Here is an 18,658-nt window from a genome sequence, read left to right as displayed (position 1 = left end):
GTGAGTGCTTTAGGAATGAAGTCCATTGTCCATGCTTTCTGTGGGACTTGTAGGCTGTGGAGAGAAGTCAGGGTTCACTAAAGTGCAGCTACACTCTGCTGTCATCCTAGGTACCCAGATGCCCAGACTTGAAGAAGCAGGGGATACATCTAGACTAGAGTTCCTTCCTAGAGAAGGAGATGCTGCCAACTGGCCAGGGGACAGATCTCAGAGAAGTGTTGTGTATGCAGGAACCGCAACCTGGGGCCAGGGCTGTTTGCACATGGACTGGGTGGGTATCCCTTTGCAGGGGCAGGCTGGCTTCTTTTCTCCTCCAGCAAGAAGGGGCCTGGTTTCATGGTTTACCAACAAGAGTGGTGCTTTTGTGCTGTTCATAAGCCGTGGCAGCCAGTCTCCTCTTTCCTTCTTCGGTGAACAAGTGATTTCTGCTTTCTTAATCTTGTATCTTTGAATGGTATAAAAACAACCTACTCTCATTAACATTTTCTTTCTACTAGCCGTCCTACTTTATCTGTCACCTACTTATATATGATATTGTGTCAGTGTACATTAATTCAACACTCCATATTTCTGTCAGCATATGGCTAAAACACTGAGTTGATGTTTCACTATAAAAAGCATTATGAGGCTCTATGGGTAAGTAGCCTCTGACAAATAAGGATTTTCCAGCTGCCGCTGCTGCAGCAAGGGTGCACAAATGAGTGCATGGATTTTTTAACCAGATGTGTTAGGAGGCTGAGATTTTTCACACCGGCTCTTACCATCAAGCAAGATGTTGTTTCTTCTCAACCCTTGGGGTTTGGGGAGAAGGAGGGCTGAAGCCTTTTAGTGAGTGTGTTAATTTGGGTCCTCCAAGAAGCAGATGCTAGAAAGAGATTCATTGTACAAAAGATTTTCATTCCTTTAGAGAATGTGGGGAGTGAGCATGAGGATGCCAGGACAGCTGTCACGTTTTGATGCAGGCCCAATCCTGTGAAGAGAGGGAAGGAAGGAAAGCTGGGTAGGAAATCTTTAGGCTGTGGTGCAATTCTAGGAAAAGTTTGGCAAGATTAATGATGGGTCCCTGAGCCATGGTTGCCCTTCAGAGGAGTCCCCATCTCCTTGCCTTAGTATCCCTGCTGTGTTCAGTCATCGGCTGGGAGCCTGACCTCAGTGTGAAAGTGGTGATGGATTCCAGAGCAGAGAAGCTGAGACCACTGGTCAATTGCCTCCTCAGAGTGGGAGATCTATCTGAGAGGTACATTTTCATGGATATTACATCTGGTCACCTCTGCCACAATGGCAGCAAGCAGCTTCCTCCGTTCACTTCAATGTGCTTCTTCTGGAAGCATGAGGCCAGAGCTAATGCAGAGGGATAGTCAGGGCCATTTAGGTTTGGAGGTCTTGTATGAATTTAACCACACTAGGCACCAGGACATCACTGTTATGACAAAGACTTGCTTTCTCTGCTTGGGAAGTAATAGTGGACACTTCATGTTTATTTCTTGTTGTTTCTTTGAAAGCATTTTGTAAAAAAAAAAAAAAAAAAAAAGTGGCTCACCCACTAGGAATTACAAATGACATTAATATGGATTCTTTCCATTTAGGCCCCATGCAGATAGTATCTTGTGCTTCCCGTCTTTGTAGAAGTAGAAAGAATAGTAATGGTGTCATTCATGGTACTTGCTGAATAACTTTTAGGAATTAAATCCTTTCTAAGCAACGTGTGTTGAAAAAATGATGTTCTTATGCAAGTACCCTAAGCCACGTAGAGTGTAGATGATCTATGTTCCCTTCTTGCTCCTGACTAGTTTTATTCGTCATTCAACACTGAGCATGGCAGGTTGCCTACTGTGCTGTGGTGGACCAAGCACTCCGTGAGGGTTACGTATCTATAACTTATTTTCTCTTGCTCCCAGAGATTTGGATACAATTTTTCTAATTACTCTGGAGGAGTCAGCCAAACACTGAAGCAGGAATAATAAAATAAAAATATTCTTGAAAGAAATCTGCTTGCATTCTCATCTCTCACTCTGATTAGTTCTCAACATTGTTGCCAAAGTGATGGTTCTTACATGAAAGCCTGATTGGTTTACTCCCCTGCCTAAAATCTTTCAATAGTTCTACATTACCATTGGGTTAAAAATCAAAACCTCTCAGCATGAGAGAGGAGCCTCTTTCTGACCTGGCTCTGCCTATGGTCTAGGTCTAGAGTCTCTCTCTGTCTCTCTTTCTCTCTATTTATTCTCTTTTTACACCACTAGTGACTCCCTAAATGCACCAGATTTCTTGTGTCTTTCTGTATATATGCATTGTGTTAGTAAGGTTATCACTAGTGATTTCTTACACAGTATCCCAACATTCTTCCACTGGTAAGAACCAGCCAGTTGCAAGACAATCAGGAAGCATAGCACCTGGCTGAGCAGCCACTTGCCAATAGCAACTCTACACACAGGGAGAGCATAGATCCTAGTCTACATACAGGGAGAGCATAGATCCTGGTCTACACACAGGGAGAGCATCCCAGCTGTCTCTGCTCTTACGTGCTGCTACCCATATGTGCAAACTGGATCCCAACTCATTCTGATTCAGCTCACGTGGACAAATCTATGTGACCTTTTAAGATTTATTTCAAGCTTTGCATAATTCAAAGGGCTTCGGAATACCCCCTGTCTATACTCATGTATCACAGAGTGCTTCCCAGCGGTCATAGCACATGTCATGTTTTATTATAATTGCTTGCTCATGAATCTTCACTTATACAAATGAGCTCCTGTAAGACTGGGCCTGTATTCTAATTTTATACCTATAAATGTCTGGTACACAATATGCACCCCAAAAATGTTTTACTAAAGAAATAAAAGGTTATTAGATGACCAGATTCATAAGAGAGGTAAAATCTCCAAAATTAGATGTTTTAAAGAGTGAACTCTGGATAATTTATCCCAAAGCACATACATCAGTCCTAATTTTAAATTGACAGAGTTTAGGCTTCTGATGTTTCTCTGTTGCTTGTTAATAAATCCACATTTAAAAAGCCCACAGTTATCAGATTGCCATGAGCATCTTAACAGAGTTTAAAAACTTAAAAATTCAAGGATTGTCACTTAGGTTGAATTGTTTATGAAAAGGAATGTGGTATCATTAGAATGCATTTGGCTACAAGTAACCAGAAACTAGATTCAAAACGGAAAAATTAGAGTATTACACAGCAAGAAATTTAGAGTTAGGGTAGCTTTAGGGCAGGCTGGTTGATCTAGTGGCTCTGTGATGTCCTTCAACACCTAGGTTCTGTCTTCTGCTACTATCTTAGTCCTACCCTCCTCAGTATATTGGCTGCATTCTTGGACTGGATCTACTTATGGTCACAGATAACCTGCCAGCAAAAAAAAAAAAAAAAAGAACTATATTGCCTTAGTCATGTCCTGAGAGAGAGAACAAGAACACCTCTCACCCCAACCATGGGGTGTGACATAATAAAGTCTGATAGGGATAACTGAGATTTGTGCTAATCTGTGGACCAGAAACACTCCCAGGGGAATTCCATCTCCTGATTAGATCACTCAGTGTCTATCACAGAGCAAAGGTTTTCTTGAAGTATTTGGATGGATAGAAGGAGTTAGGTATCTTTTCTCTCCAAAATTAGTAGGTCCACTAGGGAGAAAAACAATGGGAAGATTTGCTGAGTATTGAAGCAATGGTGCTCACTACAAATATTTTAACACTATATTATGTTGAACTGGTATCCACGCAAAGGTGAACACTTTTCTAGACCAGGCAATAACCCAACACTTTATCCTGTCACTTCTGAAGGTTCCAAATCATATAGGTTTCCAATAGTGGCATTTTAGATTGCCTTCCTCCAGTACCATTATTTATTCTTTTTTTTTTTAGGCCTTATAATGGGACTAATTTTACGATATGCTACAGCACCAACTGATATTGAAAGTGGAACTGTCTATGACTGTGTAAAACTAACTTTCAGTCCATCAACTCTGCTGGTTAATATCACTGACCAAGTTTATGAATATAAATACAAAAGAGAAATAAGTCAGCACAACATCAATCCTCATCAAGGAAATGCTATACTTGAAAAGGTAAGGATCCTGTCTGGTATTATATATTTGTTTTACAGTATAAATAATTGTATCATATTTGAGCCTTTATACTTTATATATAATGCATTCACACACACATATATGCCTATTTTAACACCACTCTTTTGGAGACGTTAATTGACTAAGGAGTCAAACCCTGAGTTATACCCTTACTACAAGCTGAGTTGTCTGTATTTTTTTTTCCTAGAAGTTAGGAAAGAAAGGTTTCCTTTTTTGTTTTTCTGCAAGCCACAGTTATATTTGGTTAAAAGAAAAAAACATTTATCAACTCTGCCTTTCCTGATACTTGATTCAAGTTTTCACACATGTGCTTTCAGCACCGTTTTATATAATGCCAGCTGAAAGTGCAGTTCAAATCTTTCTTAAGCCAAAGGGAAAATGGAGTAGAATAAAAACATTTTCACTTGCAAACCTTGAAACCTAGGATGACTGGCTTTTGGCTACCAACACAAAACACTGGCCACTTGGCTATGTATAAATACACTGACATGCAGTCAGTGTCAAGAAATCGTGACTATCAGTTTGGTTAAGGAATTTTAGGTAGAAAAAAATTGTGAAATGACTCATCTTTTAAAAATAGTTTCATAATTGCAAATTTGTGAACGGCTTCAGTTACTGGAAGGAAAACTTTCTTCTGCTTTCAGGAATCTGGGTCAGAAATCAGGTTAGGTTATCTTTTGTGGTGCCTTGTAAACCCTGGATCAGTCTTTGGAATAAATGAATTCCTGTTTAACAAGTGTGTACTAAGAACCAGGATCTCACATCACTTATTTGAGATTTTTTTTCAGGTCAGAGCTGAGAATTTTCTGACACTATGGAAGTCCATTGTTTCACTTTTATCCCATATGTACTTAGTTTTTATGTTAAAACACACCTTTTTTTTTTTTCCATTTTAAGAGGTTTGGAACAGAAGGGGAGGTACTTGGTCTGCCATTTTTCCTCAGTCAAGATGACTAATTTATAATAATTGTTTTCATATTATCTTCCACTAGCACATTTTTAGATTAACTTCCTCCTAGCACTTGGTAAGGGCTCAGGAAAGTCAAACTAATTATAATATTAGCCTAAATCAGACTTGGGAAAGTAAATTGAAGCACAAAAAAAGCAAATTAGATAATGTATTTCTGAAATAAAGTGGAGCAACTTCTAGATCTGCCACTGCTTTTGGATTATCTGTTTTGGATTATCTCTTCCATGTGTTTCTTTTTGTTTATATGATAATAATAAATTATCTCTTTTAAAATAAATATTTTTTAAACTTGTTAGCAACATAGGATTTAAATTAAAATACATTCTTGAGTTTTACCTTTGGTTAGTACCTGGACATGAATTATTTCTCTCTTCACTCTCCTACACATTTTTATCTGCATTTCTATACAGCACTATTTCTTCAAACAGGTTGACACCTCTCCTCCCACCAAATGCTGATAATTATCCTTGTTGCTGTAGCAATTATATTCTTGAACAGGATTGCCAATAAATGCCTGATCAGAAATTTTGTTATTGAATTATTGACATATTTATTCCTTCATCAGCATTCAGAGCCAAATGTTTGCTTTTGAAAAATTAGGGCAAGAGATGGAGAAAACATCTAAGTTGCTGGAGCCCTCTTGGTGTTTTCAGTGAGTGGATTATGAGCTCTGCAAGTTCGGTACATAAAATGTTTACTTGACCTTGAGTGGCTCAAGTAGTTTCTAGATGAACTTGTCGATCATGGCGTCTGGAGATGGGAACAGGTGACTCAGCAGCCTGACTAAGTCCTCCTTTCATTGCCTGTATAGAAAGGGGCATCTACTAGCATACTTACTATATTACATGGCTTTAAGGGGAAAAGATTTTGTTTATAAATACCTGGAGTATGTCACAATACACATTTGTTGCTTATGTGGCAATCCTGGGGGACACTAGTTAATCTGCAAAACTGAACAACCTGTAGCCTGTCTTCCTTACTGAGAATTCTCCTTTGGGAGGCTTATAAGGAGGTAACACTGAGTAATGGTTAAACAAAATTAGGATTAGATAGATCTTCCATCCCCCTTCTTTGAGTTTCTTAAGCTTCCTAATCCCTAACTTTCTTATTTGTGAAGTGAGGAGCTTAAAACCTATTCTGCAGGATTGTTTTAATGTTCAAATGAGATGATGTGTATAAAGTGCCTGGCTAACATGGGGCCTTTACATTGTACCATTGTTACTACCACTACTACTACTACTAGTACTATTGCCACTGCACTACCACTGCCAATGTCATTGCCACTTCTACTACTTCCAAAAATAACGCTACCATTGCTACTATTAGATAATGTTTGAATGCTTAATATATGCCAGGAATTAATAAAATGTGTATTTCTTTCATTAATTTATTTAACATTCATTTGGGGAGATAAGACCAACGTATAATGGATACTTGTATATAATTCAGTCCTAAATTGTATCATATGAATTATGAGGACTGTGAAACTTTACAGACTAGTTGTCATAGGTACTTGAGCTTGTTACATAAGCTTCTTGGGGAGATGGCACTTGAGATGGGCTTTGGGTAGGCAGTAGGGATTGAACTCAGAATGGCCATCAGGGCAGGGTGGATTGGAAGGTGAGACCGCAGTAAGTGAGTATCCAGGTAAGAATTGAAGAGGGCTTCATGAAAAACCTGGATGCTTTGGATCAGCAGAGCCTGCCTGATTTGTAGGAACAGTGTGAAGAGAAGAGTCTAAGTTTCCAGGATTTTAAGCCTGGATAAATGAATATGAAGTTTGTAGGGTAAAAGTTTGGGGAGGAAAGAAGACTTGAGGAAGGGGTGGGTGCAAATGCCCTGGATCTTCATATACATATCACCTAATTTAGAGCAAGAAAGAGACCCGACCTCATTAAATTGAACCTCATCATTTCATAGATGGGCAAAACAAGAAATTAAGCACTAAAATCAATTTAAGTCAGTGGTTCCCAAACTCTCTGCACTTTGGAATCATTGGGAAGCTTCAAAACATACTGATGACTGTGTTCTGCCTCTGGGTTTGTGATTTGACTGATTTAGAGAGTATCAAGGGTTTTGGAATTTTTAGAAGATCACCAAGGTGAAGCTAATGGGCAAATGAGTTAGGGATTTTAGTCCTACTTCGAGTTCAGGTGAAATGGTGAGAACAGAGATGCTGCGTTTGTTCTTCTTTACTTCACATCCACTGCTGCAGATCTACCAGCCCCTTTTATTTTGTTCACTCAACACAACAAGAACTTTTTTCTTCAGGACCTCTGTACCTGTCATTCCTTTCACCTAAAATGGCCTCACATCTACCCTTTGAATATCAGCCTCCTTCACATTACTAGAGTTTTGGCTTGAAGTACCATCTTTTCAGAGAGGGCTTGCCCCTACCATTTTCTCACACTGTATCCTCCCTCCCTTCTCTTCTCTCTCTCTTTGTGTGTGTGTGTGTGTGTGTGTGTGTGTGTGTGTGTGTGTGTGTGTGTTCGGGGAGGTATGTGCTTGTTTCTTTCTCTCTTATTTCATAGTACTTGCCACCATCTGAAATTATACATGTATTTGCTTGCTTTTTGTTTATTAGCATTCTTACATTGCTTATTGTCCACTAGACTGTAAACTTCACAAAGGCAGGGACCATACCTTTTTTACTGACCAATGTATCCGCAAAGCCTATCCTGGTGCCCCATGCCTAATAGCTGCTAAACAATGAATGAATGAATGAATAAATAATTGATGAGTCTGAGATCTTGGCAGAGCACATATGGCTAGAGAAATATACAGTATTTAGAAATTATCATTCTTGGAGTTGGTAGAATTGTAGTGTCCTGGATGCTTAATGCTTGTAGACACCTGAGACATTCTTTAATCTTAGCTGTGCATATATGGATAATACATTAATGTCCAGAGAAAATACATGGTGAGTTCAGGGTCCCACTACTGGTTAGAGAAGAGATAGAACTTGGACTATAGCACTTAATTCTGAGACCTGAGTAAATTATTATACCCCACACTACTGGACAGGCTCTCTGAGAGGCCACATGGACAGAGAAGGGCAGGGCACCTGGGGCTGAGACCTAGAGCGTTTCACAGTTAGACAGGCAGAAGGAGATGACCAGTGCTAGAAAGAGTGCAGGGAGGTCAGAGTTGAGGAAGAAGTCTGGCTCAGCAGAGTCACAGAAGCCATTAGTGTGGCCCCACTGGGTCCTTTTCCTTTGTGATATATTTTAAAGGGAGTATTTGGCCTTTGTTTCTAAAAGTTACATGATTTGAAAATGGGTTTTACTCTTAGAAAAATATAGTTTAGTGTCTTGGATGAAATTTCTGACTTCAGGATTTGGAGAGGCTGGAATGAATTCTTGTGCTATGTAATGGCCTCTTAGAAGATTTTATAAGAGCACGTGTATTTCTGGGATGGTTAGGCATTGATGTGCTTAGAGACAGAACTGGTTTGATGGCTCTGTGAGTTCCTTCCAATAAGAAGGTATAAAACTGGAAAATATGAGAGCTGTTGGCATTTATATAAGCAGCAATGTACTGTGATTTTATGCCATGTTTAAACATATAAAAATTTCAGGAAACACCATATGCCAAACTTGTTTTGTTCATGCTCAACACAGATAAAAGTGTAGAAAAGAAAAAAAATATTTTCACTTAAAGATTGGTGAAAACAGTATTCTTCTATATGTTATGAGCAGACGATGAACTCAAAACAACCTTCTAAGAGGATAAAACTAGACCATGTTGCTCTGTATCTGTTCAGCCAATGTTTCCACCACCATTTGTCAAATTGTTCTGTGTATACAAGATACCTGCAACTGGTTGTAACCCTTTAGGGCCTATATCCTATTGCATGATAGCTTTGCAAACATAAGTTTGTTATGTAATATTTAGGAATACCAAAATGTCTACCAAATATTTCTGCATTTTATGTCAATAGGAAGTTCAAAACCTGCTTTTGAAGAGAAGATGATAAAATAACTTTCTGTTTCATACTTTCATTCATTTATTCTTTCAACACAAATGAACTGAGTCCTATCAATTTCAATTCTGAAACAAGATGTGGTCCCAAGGAGTTTAGTAGTAAATCAGAGAAAAACATAGCATATGAATAAATGAATGAGTAACACTAAAGGCAGGTATCAAAAAAGTGGGACAAGAACCACAGGCATCCAGAACAGGACAGTATGGTCTCTTATTAGGGGTAATAGGAAAGATTTCAAAGAAGGGCAGTTGATTGACTCTGATGATAGGAGTATGTGTGGTGTTGGGGGGACAGAGGGGAGGCATTCCATGCAGAAGGAAAAGCATGATATGGATGTGGGAAAAGGGGTAGACAATATTCCAGGAAAGAAAAAGCATTTCCAATTTGTTGAAGTGTGGAAGACCAGTGAAACCTAGAGCTGAAAATGAAGGCAGACCTTGATTTGGAAGCCCCTGAATGCCAGGCTGAGTAATGCCCTCTCTATTTGTAGTCAGAGGAACAGTGTAATGTTGACAAAAGCAAAAGGATAGTGTGCCTGCTGTGTACAGGGTAGAGAGTGAAAGCAAAGAGACAGATGAAGCCTAGACTTGGATGGTAACCAAGAGGTAGATGCAAGAAAAACAAGGAAGGAAGGCTGTGAAGGGCTTGGCCCAACTAGTCAGAAGAAGAGGAAAAACAGCTTCCTCTGCTACCCTGGTCATGTGGGTTCACAGAAGGGTGGTGAGGCAAAAATGTGGAAGTTAAAAGTTAGAAGAAGGAGTTGATTTGTAGGAGAAAATCACAAATCACAAATATGGTGTTTTTTTTTTTTTTCAAGACAGAGTCTTGCTCTGTCGCCCAGGCTGCAGTACAGTGGTACGATCCCAGCTCACTGCAACCTCTGCCTCCTAGGTTCAAGCAATTCTCATGCCCTAGCCTCCCAAGTAGCTGGGACTACAGGTATGTGCCACCACACCCAGCTACTTTTCGTATTCTTAGTAGAGATGGAGTTTCACCATGTTGTCCAGGCTGGTCTCAAACTCCTGACCTCCAGTGATCTGCCTGCCTCGGCCTCCCAAAATGCTGGGATTATAGGTGTGAGCCACAGTGCCTGGCCACAAATGTGGTTTTAAACTGATGAATGAATGAATCAATCTATTTCATCATTAATTTATTCATCATTGATTTAGCATGTTAGGTGTTTATAATACTCAGTTGGAAGGGTCAGTGGGCCATTTGGCTGGAAAAGTCTTGCAGATACAGTAGATTATCAAAAAGTTGTCAATACAGTTAAATTTACACTTCCTATCACTCATAGATAAGTTGACTGTAATGCAAAAAGTCAAAGGAAACTACCCAGCGAAAATTTTGCCAAGTCTTCACTTCCTGTGTGACAAGTAGACACTATCGCTTGGTAAAGGAAGTTACTTTGAAGTGAGTTACACTGCTGAGCAATCTGTCCTTTCTATTCTTTCAATAAAGAGAATTGCCAAGCTGCAAATAGGTCGTCAGAGCTCATTTCAATTGTGTTGATAATACTACATATTTTAGAGCTACTTTAAGGAAGCCCTTATAGAAACAGCTAACCATAAGACTTTTAAAAGTAATTTTGTTTTTGAAGAATTAAATAATTAATTTTTTGTAGCTTTAAATAAATAAATCAAAGTCCTTTTTTTTTTCTCACGATCCAACTTTTCCTAATGGTGATTTTGATTTTTCATCATTCAGAGTTTTAATTCTCATATATTTATTTGTAAACTACGTTTGCATTTCTAGTCTTTTCCTTTACTTGAGCTTCAATAAGGCCAGGGGCAAACCTCTTCCTGTAACAGGAATCGCTTGAGCAGAGAGAGTCATTGGGCCATGAGATAAATATGTACAGTTAACACTAGGACACTCTTGGGGAGGATAAACAAAGGACTGAAAAGAAATTTTTTAAGAAACTTTTCTAGGCACACTGAGAGAAAGCAAGCTTCATGATGATAAATCAGCATTGGGGGTGTGGAGAAGCATTTGTAGGATACTATCAATTATTCTTCCTTTCAACAGAGAATAGGGCTTCATGATTTGTGTTTCTCTATCATGACAAGTCTTGGCTCCTACCACGTGAGATGGTTCCAGAGAATGTCAAGTTTGGCAGTAAATGGGATGAGGCTGTTTAGGCGGATGTAGCTCCTTTCATCCTAAACCTTATTTAAGAGATCTGCTGTTACTAAAGAAACTAAAAATTTATTTGCTTTAGCTGTTTTCTTCCACTTTCATTCAACATTTTTGGCAAAAATTTGGCCTGTGAGATGAGCTCAGAAATGTATTTAAAGACTCTAAATATTCCATTTGGTTTTGATTTCATCATTGAACAACACAGATTTTCTTCATTCCTTTAGTCATTCAAAAAATATTTATTTATTGAGCACTTGCCATTTGCCAGGCATTGGTTTTAGGTGCTGCAAGTATGGTAGTGAACAAAACGAAGTCCTTGTGCTCATGGGGTTTAACTTCCTGGAGGGGGATAGACAAAGGAAGTTCAGCACAAGCATTTGTAATCCAGAGCCAAGTGGAGGCAAGTGCTATGAAGAGAAGTTAGCAAAATTAGAAGGTTCGGAGTGAAGGGTCCTTAGATATGTCCTGCAGAGAAGGCCTCACTGAGGTGAATCAGAGTTGAGTCCTAATGAAGTGGGGACTATGCCATGCAGAAATCTGGAAGAAGAGAATTTCAAAGCAGAGGACAAAACTAAGTAACAGTAAGTGTCTGCTGCTTTCTGGAAGACAGTTTTTTGTTTTTTGTTTTCTGTTTTTTTTTTTCCTGCCAGCTTTTTGCCATTTTATTCATGAATATTCTAAGATCACTTTGTATATATAAAAAGTTTTAGAAAAAAATATTTTTTAAAGTAGAGAAAGGCAGAGAAGAAGAGAGAGATCATCTTGGAATAGGGATTGGAAATCTAGAAACACAGGGACACTCTGCTCCTAGGGGCATGAAGTGCCATGAGGTACCATGGCCACTTTTGAAAGCTTGCCTTCAGAATGCACCACGCAAATACTAACTTCCAAACTTTTTATTATGCACCCCACCAGTAAAATGCCTTTGAGAATATATCCATATACCTTTTTATTTACAAGTTGGATGTAAGGACTACTGTATCAATATACTCTATACATTATAAAGCAGATATCAAACTAGAATTTTTTAAAAGGATGAGATAAAATGAAATACAAACAGAAGTTCCAGTATGTCCTTTGCACACCAAAATCATCCTTTCCATTCTCTAGGATATGGACACCTCATCTTAGAGAACAATATAATATCTTATATTTTATTAAAATTTTATTTTTATTGTAACTATTAAATATTTTTGATAACATCTACCTTTAAAAATTCCACTCTTTTCTGAAATCTTTTTTAATGTTTAATTTTTAATTTATTTTTTTATTTTTTTATTTTTTATTTTTGTGGGTACATAGTAGGTATATTTATTTACGGGTTACATAAAATGTTTTGATACAGGCATGCAATGTGAAATAATCACATAATGGAGAATGGGATAGCCATCCCCTCAAGCATTTATCCTTTGTGTCTTTTCTGAAATCTTAAATTCTGTATTCTGAGTCTTGCGGCACCAGTATGTGCATGGGCTGTTGGCCTGACATGAGGATGTTCTTAGGGGCTGATTACCTCTGGGAGAACACTCATCTTCACCCCAAATGTCCCCATGCTACTATACTACAGTATCCAGGTCTTTTGTCTCATAGGTCTGCAGTCTCATAGCTCCACCTGACATTCCCCCACTGCATTTTATTTGAGTTGTAAGTTAATATTTACTTCTATAATGTTTTGATTCATGTCTGTCTTCTCAATGTCACTTGTCTACAGTCTCACTAGACTGTGGGCTCCAGGAGGGCAGAGACTAGGTCTGTTTTGTGGTCACATTTATTCCATGATTCCTGGCAAATGGTGAATTCTCTGTGGATCTTGATAAATGAATGGATGATGTAACCAGGTATCTATCATTCTCTGCTTGTCAGTAGCTCCTTTTTACTGCTACTCTGTCCTGTCTTAATTGCTGGCTATTTTGTAACCAAGCATCTACCTCAGATTTCTCCTCAGGGTGAATTATGTGTGCTCTGTGATGGTCGTTTACTACTCAGAGGACTGAACTGCTAAAAAGTCTGCTCTCCAAATAATTGCGTAGGGATGGAAGGAGGCAGAGAGAGATTCAAGGCAGGGAGAGAGGGAGAGAAAAGGAGCCTGAGCAAAGAACAGAAAACAGAGAGAGAGTGGAAGGGAAAAAAAGAGATTTCCCATTGTACTTTAAGTCTGAGTAAATAATATTTACAATGGATCTTTCAATTCTTTTCCCCATTGCTTTGTTCCTTCTAAAATATTAAACTGTGGCAAGAGTGCACATTTATCATTGCTGGTCTCCAGCGAGTAGTTATTTAAAGTTCCACCCAGCTGCATTTCCCTGTTCTCTCCTGAGGTCATTAGGAAGCTCCTGTTTAGTAGCAGATACAGCCTGAGGTAGGCTCCACAGACAGCTGGGCACGGGAGGGGAGGGGACCTAACGAAGCTGCACATTCAGCTGGTTGTCTCTTGTTGCCTTTTAAGCTTGCCTGGAGTTATGGAGTCTCCCACCTGCTCCCTTCACATCCATTTCTGATCACAGGACTAAGTGGGCTCTGATTTATCGAGTTCTGCCCCAGGTTGGGGTGTGTGGAGCAAGAATGTCCTGCAAATTCGAGTGGTCTTCTTCTTTCTTTCTAACTGTCATATAATGGGTTCCCAGAAAAGTGGTGGACCCTAAGGTAGTGTGTAGTGAGCAGGACGTTTATCAAGTGCCCTTGAGATTGACATCTTTCAGTAGAAGAGGAAGGAAGCCTGAGTGAGTAGAGAGAGAAATGAAGCTGAGATGCAGGCCCAACAATTGTGGCTGACTCCTTGGGAAGCTGTGGAGCTAGAATGAGCCCTCAGAGTCATTCTCAGTTGGATTCAGAAGGCTAGGCCTCTAAAACACCAAATTGCTCTGTTCTTTGATGTGGGTCACTCTGGAAAGTGCATGACGTTGGGTGAGGTGCTTCTCTGCAGTCTTGGCAATCCCTAAAGGGACTGACAGCACTTGCTGCAGCAAGGGCAACACAGCCTTCATTGAAGGGGAGTCAGAGTGGCACAGCACAGTGCCGGGCACACTGACCCCCGCATAGGCTGGGAAGCTTTGTCTAGATTTTAAACCTGAGAACAGTACCTAGATGATGAGTTAACACATAGTTGGAGTAAAATGACTGCAGTGGAGTGCTGGAGCAGGCTTGTCCCAGCTTTTGAGAACTGATTATTAAATATTCAACAACTTTGTGAGCCTGTTGAAAACTTGAAATGGGCCATAATAGGAGTATTTAATACCACAGAAATTGGCAAAAGGTACAAATCAGGGCTTGTGAGGTTTTGTTTTTGTTTTTCTCCAGAAAGATGGTTTACAAGCCCATCACTAAATACAGGCTTACCTAATTTCATTTTTAGGAGAATTGGAAATATCTAAACACTTCATTTTTCCCGTCCCCAAAAAGTCCTTTCCTACTTGACAATTGTCTTGAAATTTTACTGTTAGAGCATCACATTTTCAGCTCAAACTCTGCCTCTAAGATCACATGGCGAAGTGCATAAAGTTCTATGGTTAGACCTAATTGAATCTCATCTCTGAGATGAGATTTACCTTTGGTAGGTTAATTTCTCTGAGCATATTTTTTCTTATCAATAAAGCAGGGATTATTGATACCTACTTTAGAGAGTTACTTTCAGAACTAAAGAGAAAAGTTACGTTTAAAGTTAGGCAAGTTATAAATATTAGTCTACTTCCTTTTCTCCTTCCATAACATCTGCCCTTAATGGGCATGGATTTCCCCTTGGAGTAAGGAGTCTGAGGAGCGCATGATGGAGAAAGATTGGTGTTGCTTTTTATTGTACCATTTAAAGTGGTGCTTAAATGCATTTAAAAATATGCACCAATTTAATTTTAAATCATGCTTTCTGCTGATTTCAGCACACACAGCTTCCTGCTCACCCCAGTCCCCTCAAGGGTGCCTGCTGTGACTGTGGTCCTTGCTGACTCAGCCCTTCCCAGTCCAGCTTCCCCAGGCCAGTTGCTCCCTGGTGAGGTCATGTGATGGGGGAAGCTGCATACACACTTCAAAGCTAAGGTCTGAAAAAGATAATGCAAACTCAAAAAAAATAATAATAATAAGACAAAGAAAGACTAGGATTGAGATGCTCCTGTATATTCTGAAGTGATAGAAAGCAGTTTCTTTTGCCTGTAATAAAAAAAAATAGCCAATATTAAGATCTATGAATAACTTCATAAATGGTAACTTTACAAGATATTCATTTAGAGTGACAAGAAAGTATTTTATCTGAAATAATTAAAATAATCCCACAATATTATGCAACCACTGTAAATTTTGGTAAATTTCCATTCAGTCATTTACATATTTATTTTTTTTTCTGTGTAGCTTAAATCAGATGGTCTCTAAAGCTTTGTAACTTGCTTTACTTACTTATTATCATAACCTAAACCTTCTGTCAGACTTTTAAAAATTAACTGTAATGGATAGAAATGTGCTTGATTTTTTAGTTGTTTCTAAATTTTCACTAATATAAATAATGTTTCAGTGAATACCTATCTGTATAAAGCTTTTCCTGTATTTTGAAACATTAAATAGGCTATTAAACATTAAACAGCTATCAGATAACAGATATAAAATATTTATTAGAGTAAATGTCTTCTGGGTCTTTGAAAAAGCACTGGAAAATGGCAGAAGAGCCAACTGAAATAAACGGGAAAAGGATTAATTACCAAATACCTATGAATTTTCCTAGGACAATTGGCTATCAATAGGGAAGAAAAAGAATTAGATCCCTATCTCACATCTTATCACAAATAAATCCGAGATGGATTAGAGACATAAGTAAAAATCAAACTATATAACTTTAGGAGAAAATATATTTATGACATCAGGATAGGAAAATATTTTTTAAAGATATCACCAAAAGCACAAATAATAATATAAAAATGGAATAAATTTTACTACATTAAAATAAACTTTTGCATGAAAAAGACACCATCAACAAAGTTAAAAGACAAAGTTTAAAAGCTTAAGGAGATCATGAGAATAGAAGAATGTATTTGAAATCTAAATAACCAAAGCAGAATAGTAACCAGATTACATTAAGAACTAATCAATAAGAAAAACTAATACTGAGTAAAAGAGATCAGAAAATTCACTAAAGAGATACCACAAAGGCCAATAAATGAGGAGTATATGTTCTTTTATTTAGTAATGGAAAATTTTAAGATAGTGATCATGTGATATCATTTCATACTTACCAGATTGCCAAAAATTAGAAATTTGTCAATACTAAGTATTGGCTAAAATCTGGGGAAATACTCTTATACTTTACTATGGGAGTGTAAATTGGGTAGCCCCTCTAATTTGGTGATACCTTCTAAAGTTGAAGGTTTATATACCCCATACCCCAGCAGGCCCACTTCTAGGTATTTTTCACTTCTGGAGAAACTCTCACATGTATACACAGACTTAAGTACAAGAATATACATTGCAGCATTTTTAGTAATGGTAACAAGAGAAGGGAAAAAAATCAAATCATGATATGTTCATCCCATAGAACATTACACAGCAGTTTAAGTGAATGGATGAGATTCACTTGTATATTAATATACATAACTCTCAAAAACTATGTTGAATGTGAAAGGTAAGAGGATGCCTTTTATATTCAATAAATGTAAAAGGGTATTTAGGATACAATTTTAAAACACACAAATATACAAAAGTATTTTAAAATTAGGTGGTTGTGGTGGTATGCACCTGGGGTCCTAGCTACTTGGGAGGCTTAGATGGAAAGATCACTTGAGCCCACGAGTTCAAGGTTACAGTGAGCTATGATCACACCACTGTATTCCAGCCTGGGCAACAAAGCAAGACCCTGTCTCAAATATAATAAAGTAAAAATATACAAGCAATACTAATTATGGTTTATGACTACACATATATGAAATATATAAATACAGTAATGGAAGGAAAGGGCACTGACTTCAGGGCATTGATTATTTCCGGGGCTGGGTGAGAAGAGCAGGAACTTCAACTCTAGCATATCATTTAAAACTTGTTTGAGGTGAAGTCAAGCACATACATAAAATAAGAGAAAAACATCTCTGGTTTAGAATTTCCAAGCTTGGTGCTGCCTCTGAACAAATTTGACCTTGCACATGTCTCTCGATCTCTCTGGAGGATTATACCAGGTCAGGTTTTTGTTTTGTTGTTTTTGTTTTTTTGTTTGTTTGTTTTTTTGAGATGGAATCTTGCTCTGTCGCCAGGCTGGAGTGCAGTGGCGTGATCTCGGCTCACTGTAACCTCCACCTCCCAGGTTCAAGCGATTCTCCTGTCTCAGCCTCCTGAATAGCTGGGACTACAGATGCACACCACCATGCCCAGCTAATTTTTTTGTATTTTTAGTAGAGACAGGATTTCACCATGTTGGCCAGGATGGTCTCCATCTCTTGACCTCGTGATCCGTCCACCTCAGCCTCCCAAAGAGCTGGGATTACAGGTGTGAGCCACTGCACCTGGCGGATATTAGGTCAGGGTTTTAAACCTTTTTTAAAAAAAAAATTAGCAAAAAGCCCTTCATTCAAAGAAAATCTAACAAAAAAAGGGCTTCACAGTGTGTCAAACAGGTGAAGTCAAAACTGCTAAGACAGGGATGGAGGGGGCAATAGTCCCCACTTTCCATTACTGCCACGCTTCTCCCCAACTAGTGGCCTCTAAGGCAGCTTCTCCTTTTAATGGCCTGTCAATGGCACTAAGCTGTTAGTCTGACCCATTTCTTTGACAAGTGCCTGCCACGTACGAGGGCTCTTCGGTAAACACCTGGAGAAATGGAAGAGTGCTTTTTTTATTTTTTTACTATGAAAACCATCCCCTAATTTGGCCAGTCCACAGATTTGAATGTCTTTGAGTAAAATTTCTCCCATTTTAAAAGCATTAATTTATTAATTTTGCTGCTCTGATCACTTCTTTAATTTTTTTAACTTAGCACATCTTAATTATTTTGGCCCTTACCACTCTGTTTCCTGATGTCCTCTCCTGCCTCCTTCCTTCCCTTTTGTGGCCTTTGTCCTTTTATTCTCCCTCTCCTTTATTCCTCCTGTTCATCCAAGAGCCATTTATCAGATTGCTGAAAAAGCCACTGCTCAGCCTGCCCTGTGAAAGGCCCAGAGCCCACTGTTCCTACATTGCCATCACTCATTTTTTCCTTAACCTCCTGTACCCACTTCTTGGTGTAAGGCAGTCAGAAATGATCAAAAACCACTTCCTAATTATGAAACCCAAAGGATTTCCCCTTGGTCCTTAAACTCCTTTTTTCAGCAGCTGACATCAGAGTAGGGAAGGTGGAGTCGGCTCCTCCCCAGCCATTCTCTCAGCCAGGTCCAATTTTGGGGTTTGCCTTCTTACATCTCTTTCTGTTTATTGAATTTCAGATACATAGTCAATGACTGGGGAAAATTATGTCTCAAATGCAATATTACGAAATTATTCTGAAAAAGTGATGTTTATCTG

General features: G+C 38.6%; 1 protein-coding gene across 2 annotated transcripts in view; it reads left to right on the top strand.

The window, feature by feature from the left end:
* SLC9A9 (solute carrier family 9 member A9) overlaps positions 1-18,658 on the top strand; it is a 582,632-nt gene that overhangs the window by 14,140 nt on the left and 549,834 nt on the right. The window contains exon 2 of one of the 2 annotated variants that reach the window (XM_003826509.4): positions 3,874-4,076. The exons of the other annotated variant lie outside the window; for it this stretch is intronic. Within the exon in view, the coding sequence (XP_003826557.1) occupies positions 3,874-4,076 (203 nt within the window). The remainder of the gene's footprint in view (positions 1-3,873; positions 4,077-18,658) is intronic. 2 annotated transcript variants of the gene reach the window in all.

The sequence above is a fragment of the Pan paniscus genome, chromosome 2 (assembly GCF_029289425.2).
Source record: "Pan paniscus chromosome 2, NHGRI_mPanPan1-v2.0_pri, whole genome shotgun sequence".
NCBI lineage: Eukaryota > Metazoa > Chordata > Mammalia > Primates > Hominidae > Pan > Pan paniscus.
Note: the sequence above shows the minus strand (reverse complement) of the source record. Positions and strands in the feature narration are given on the sequence as shown.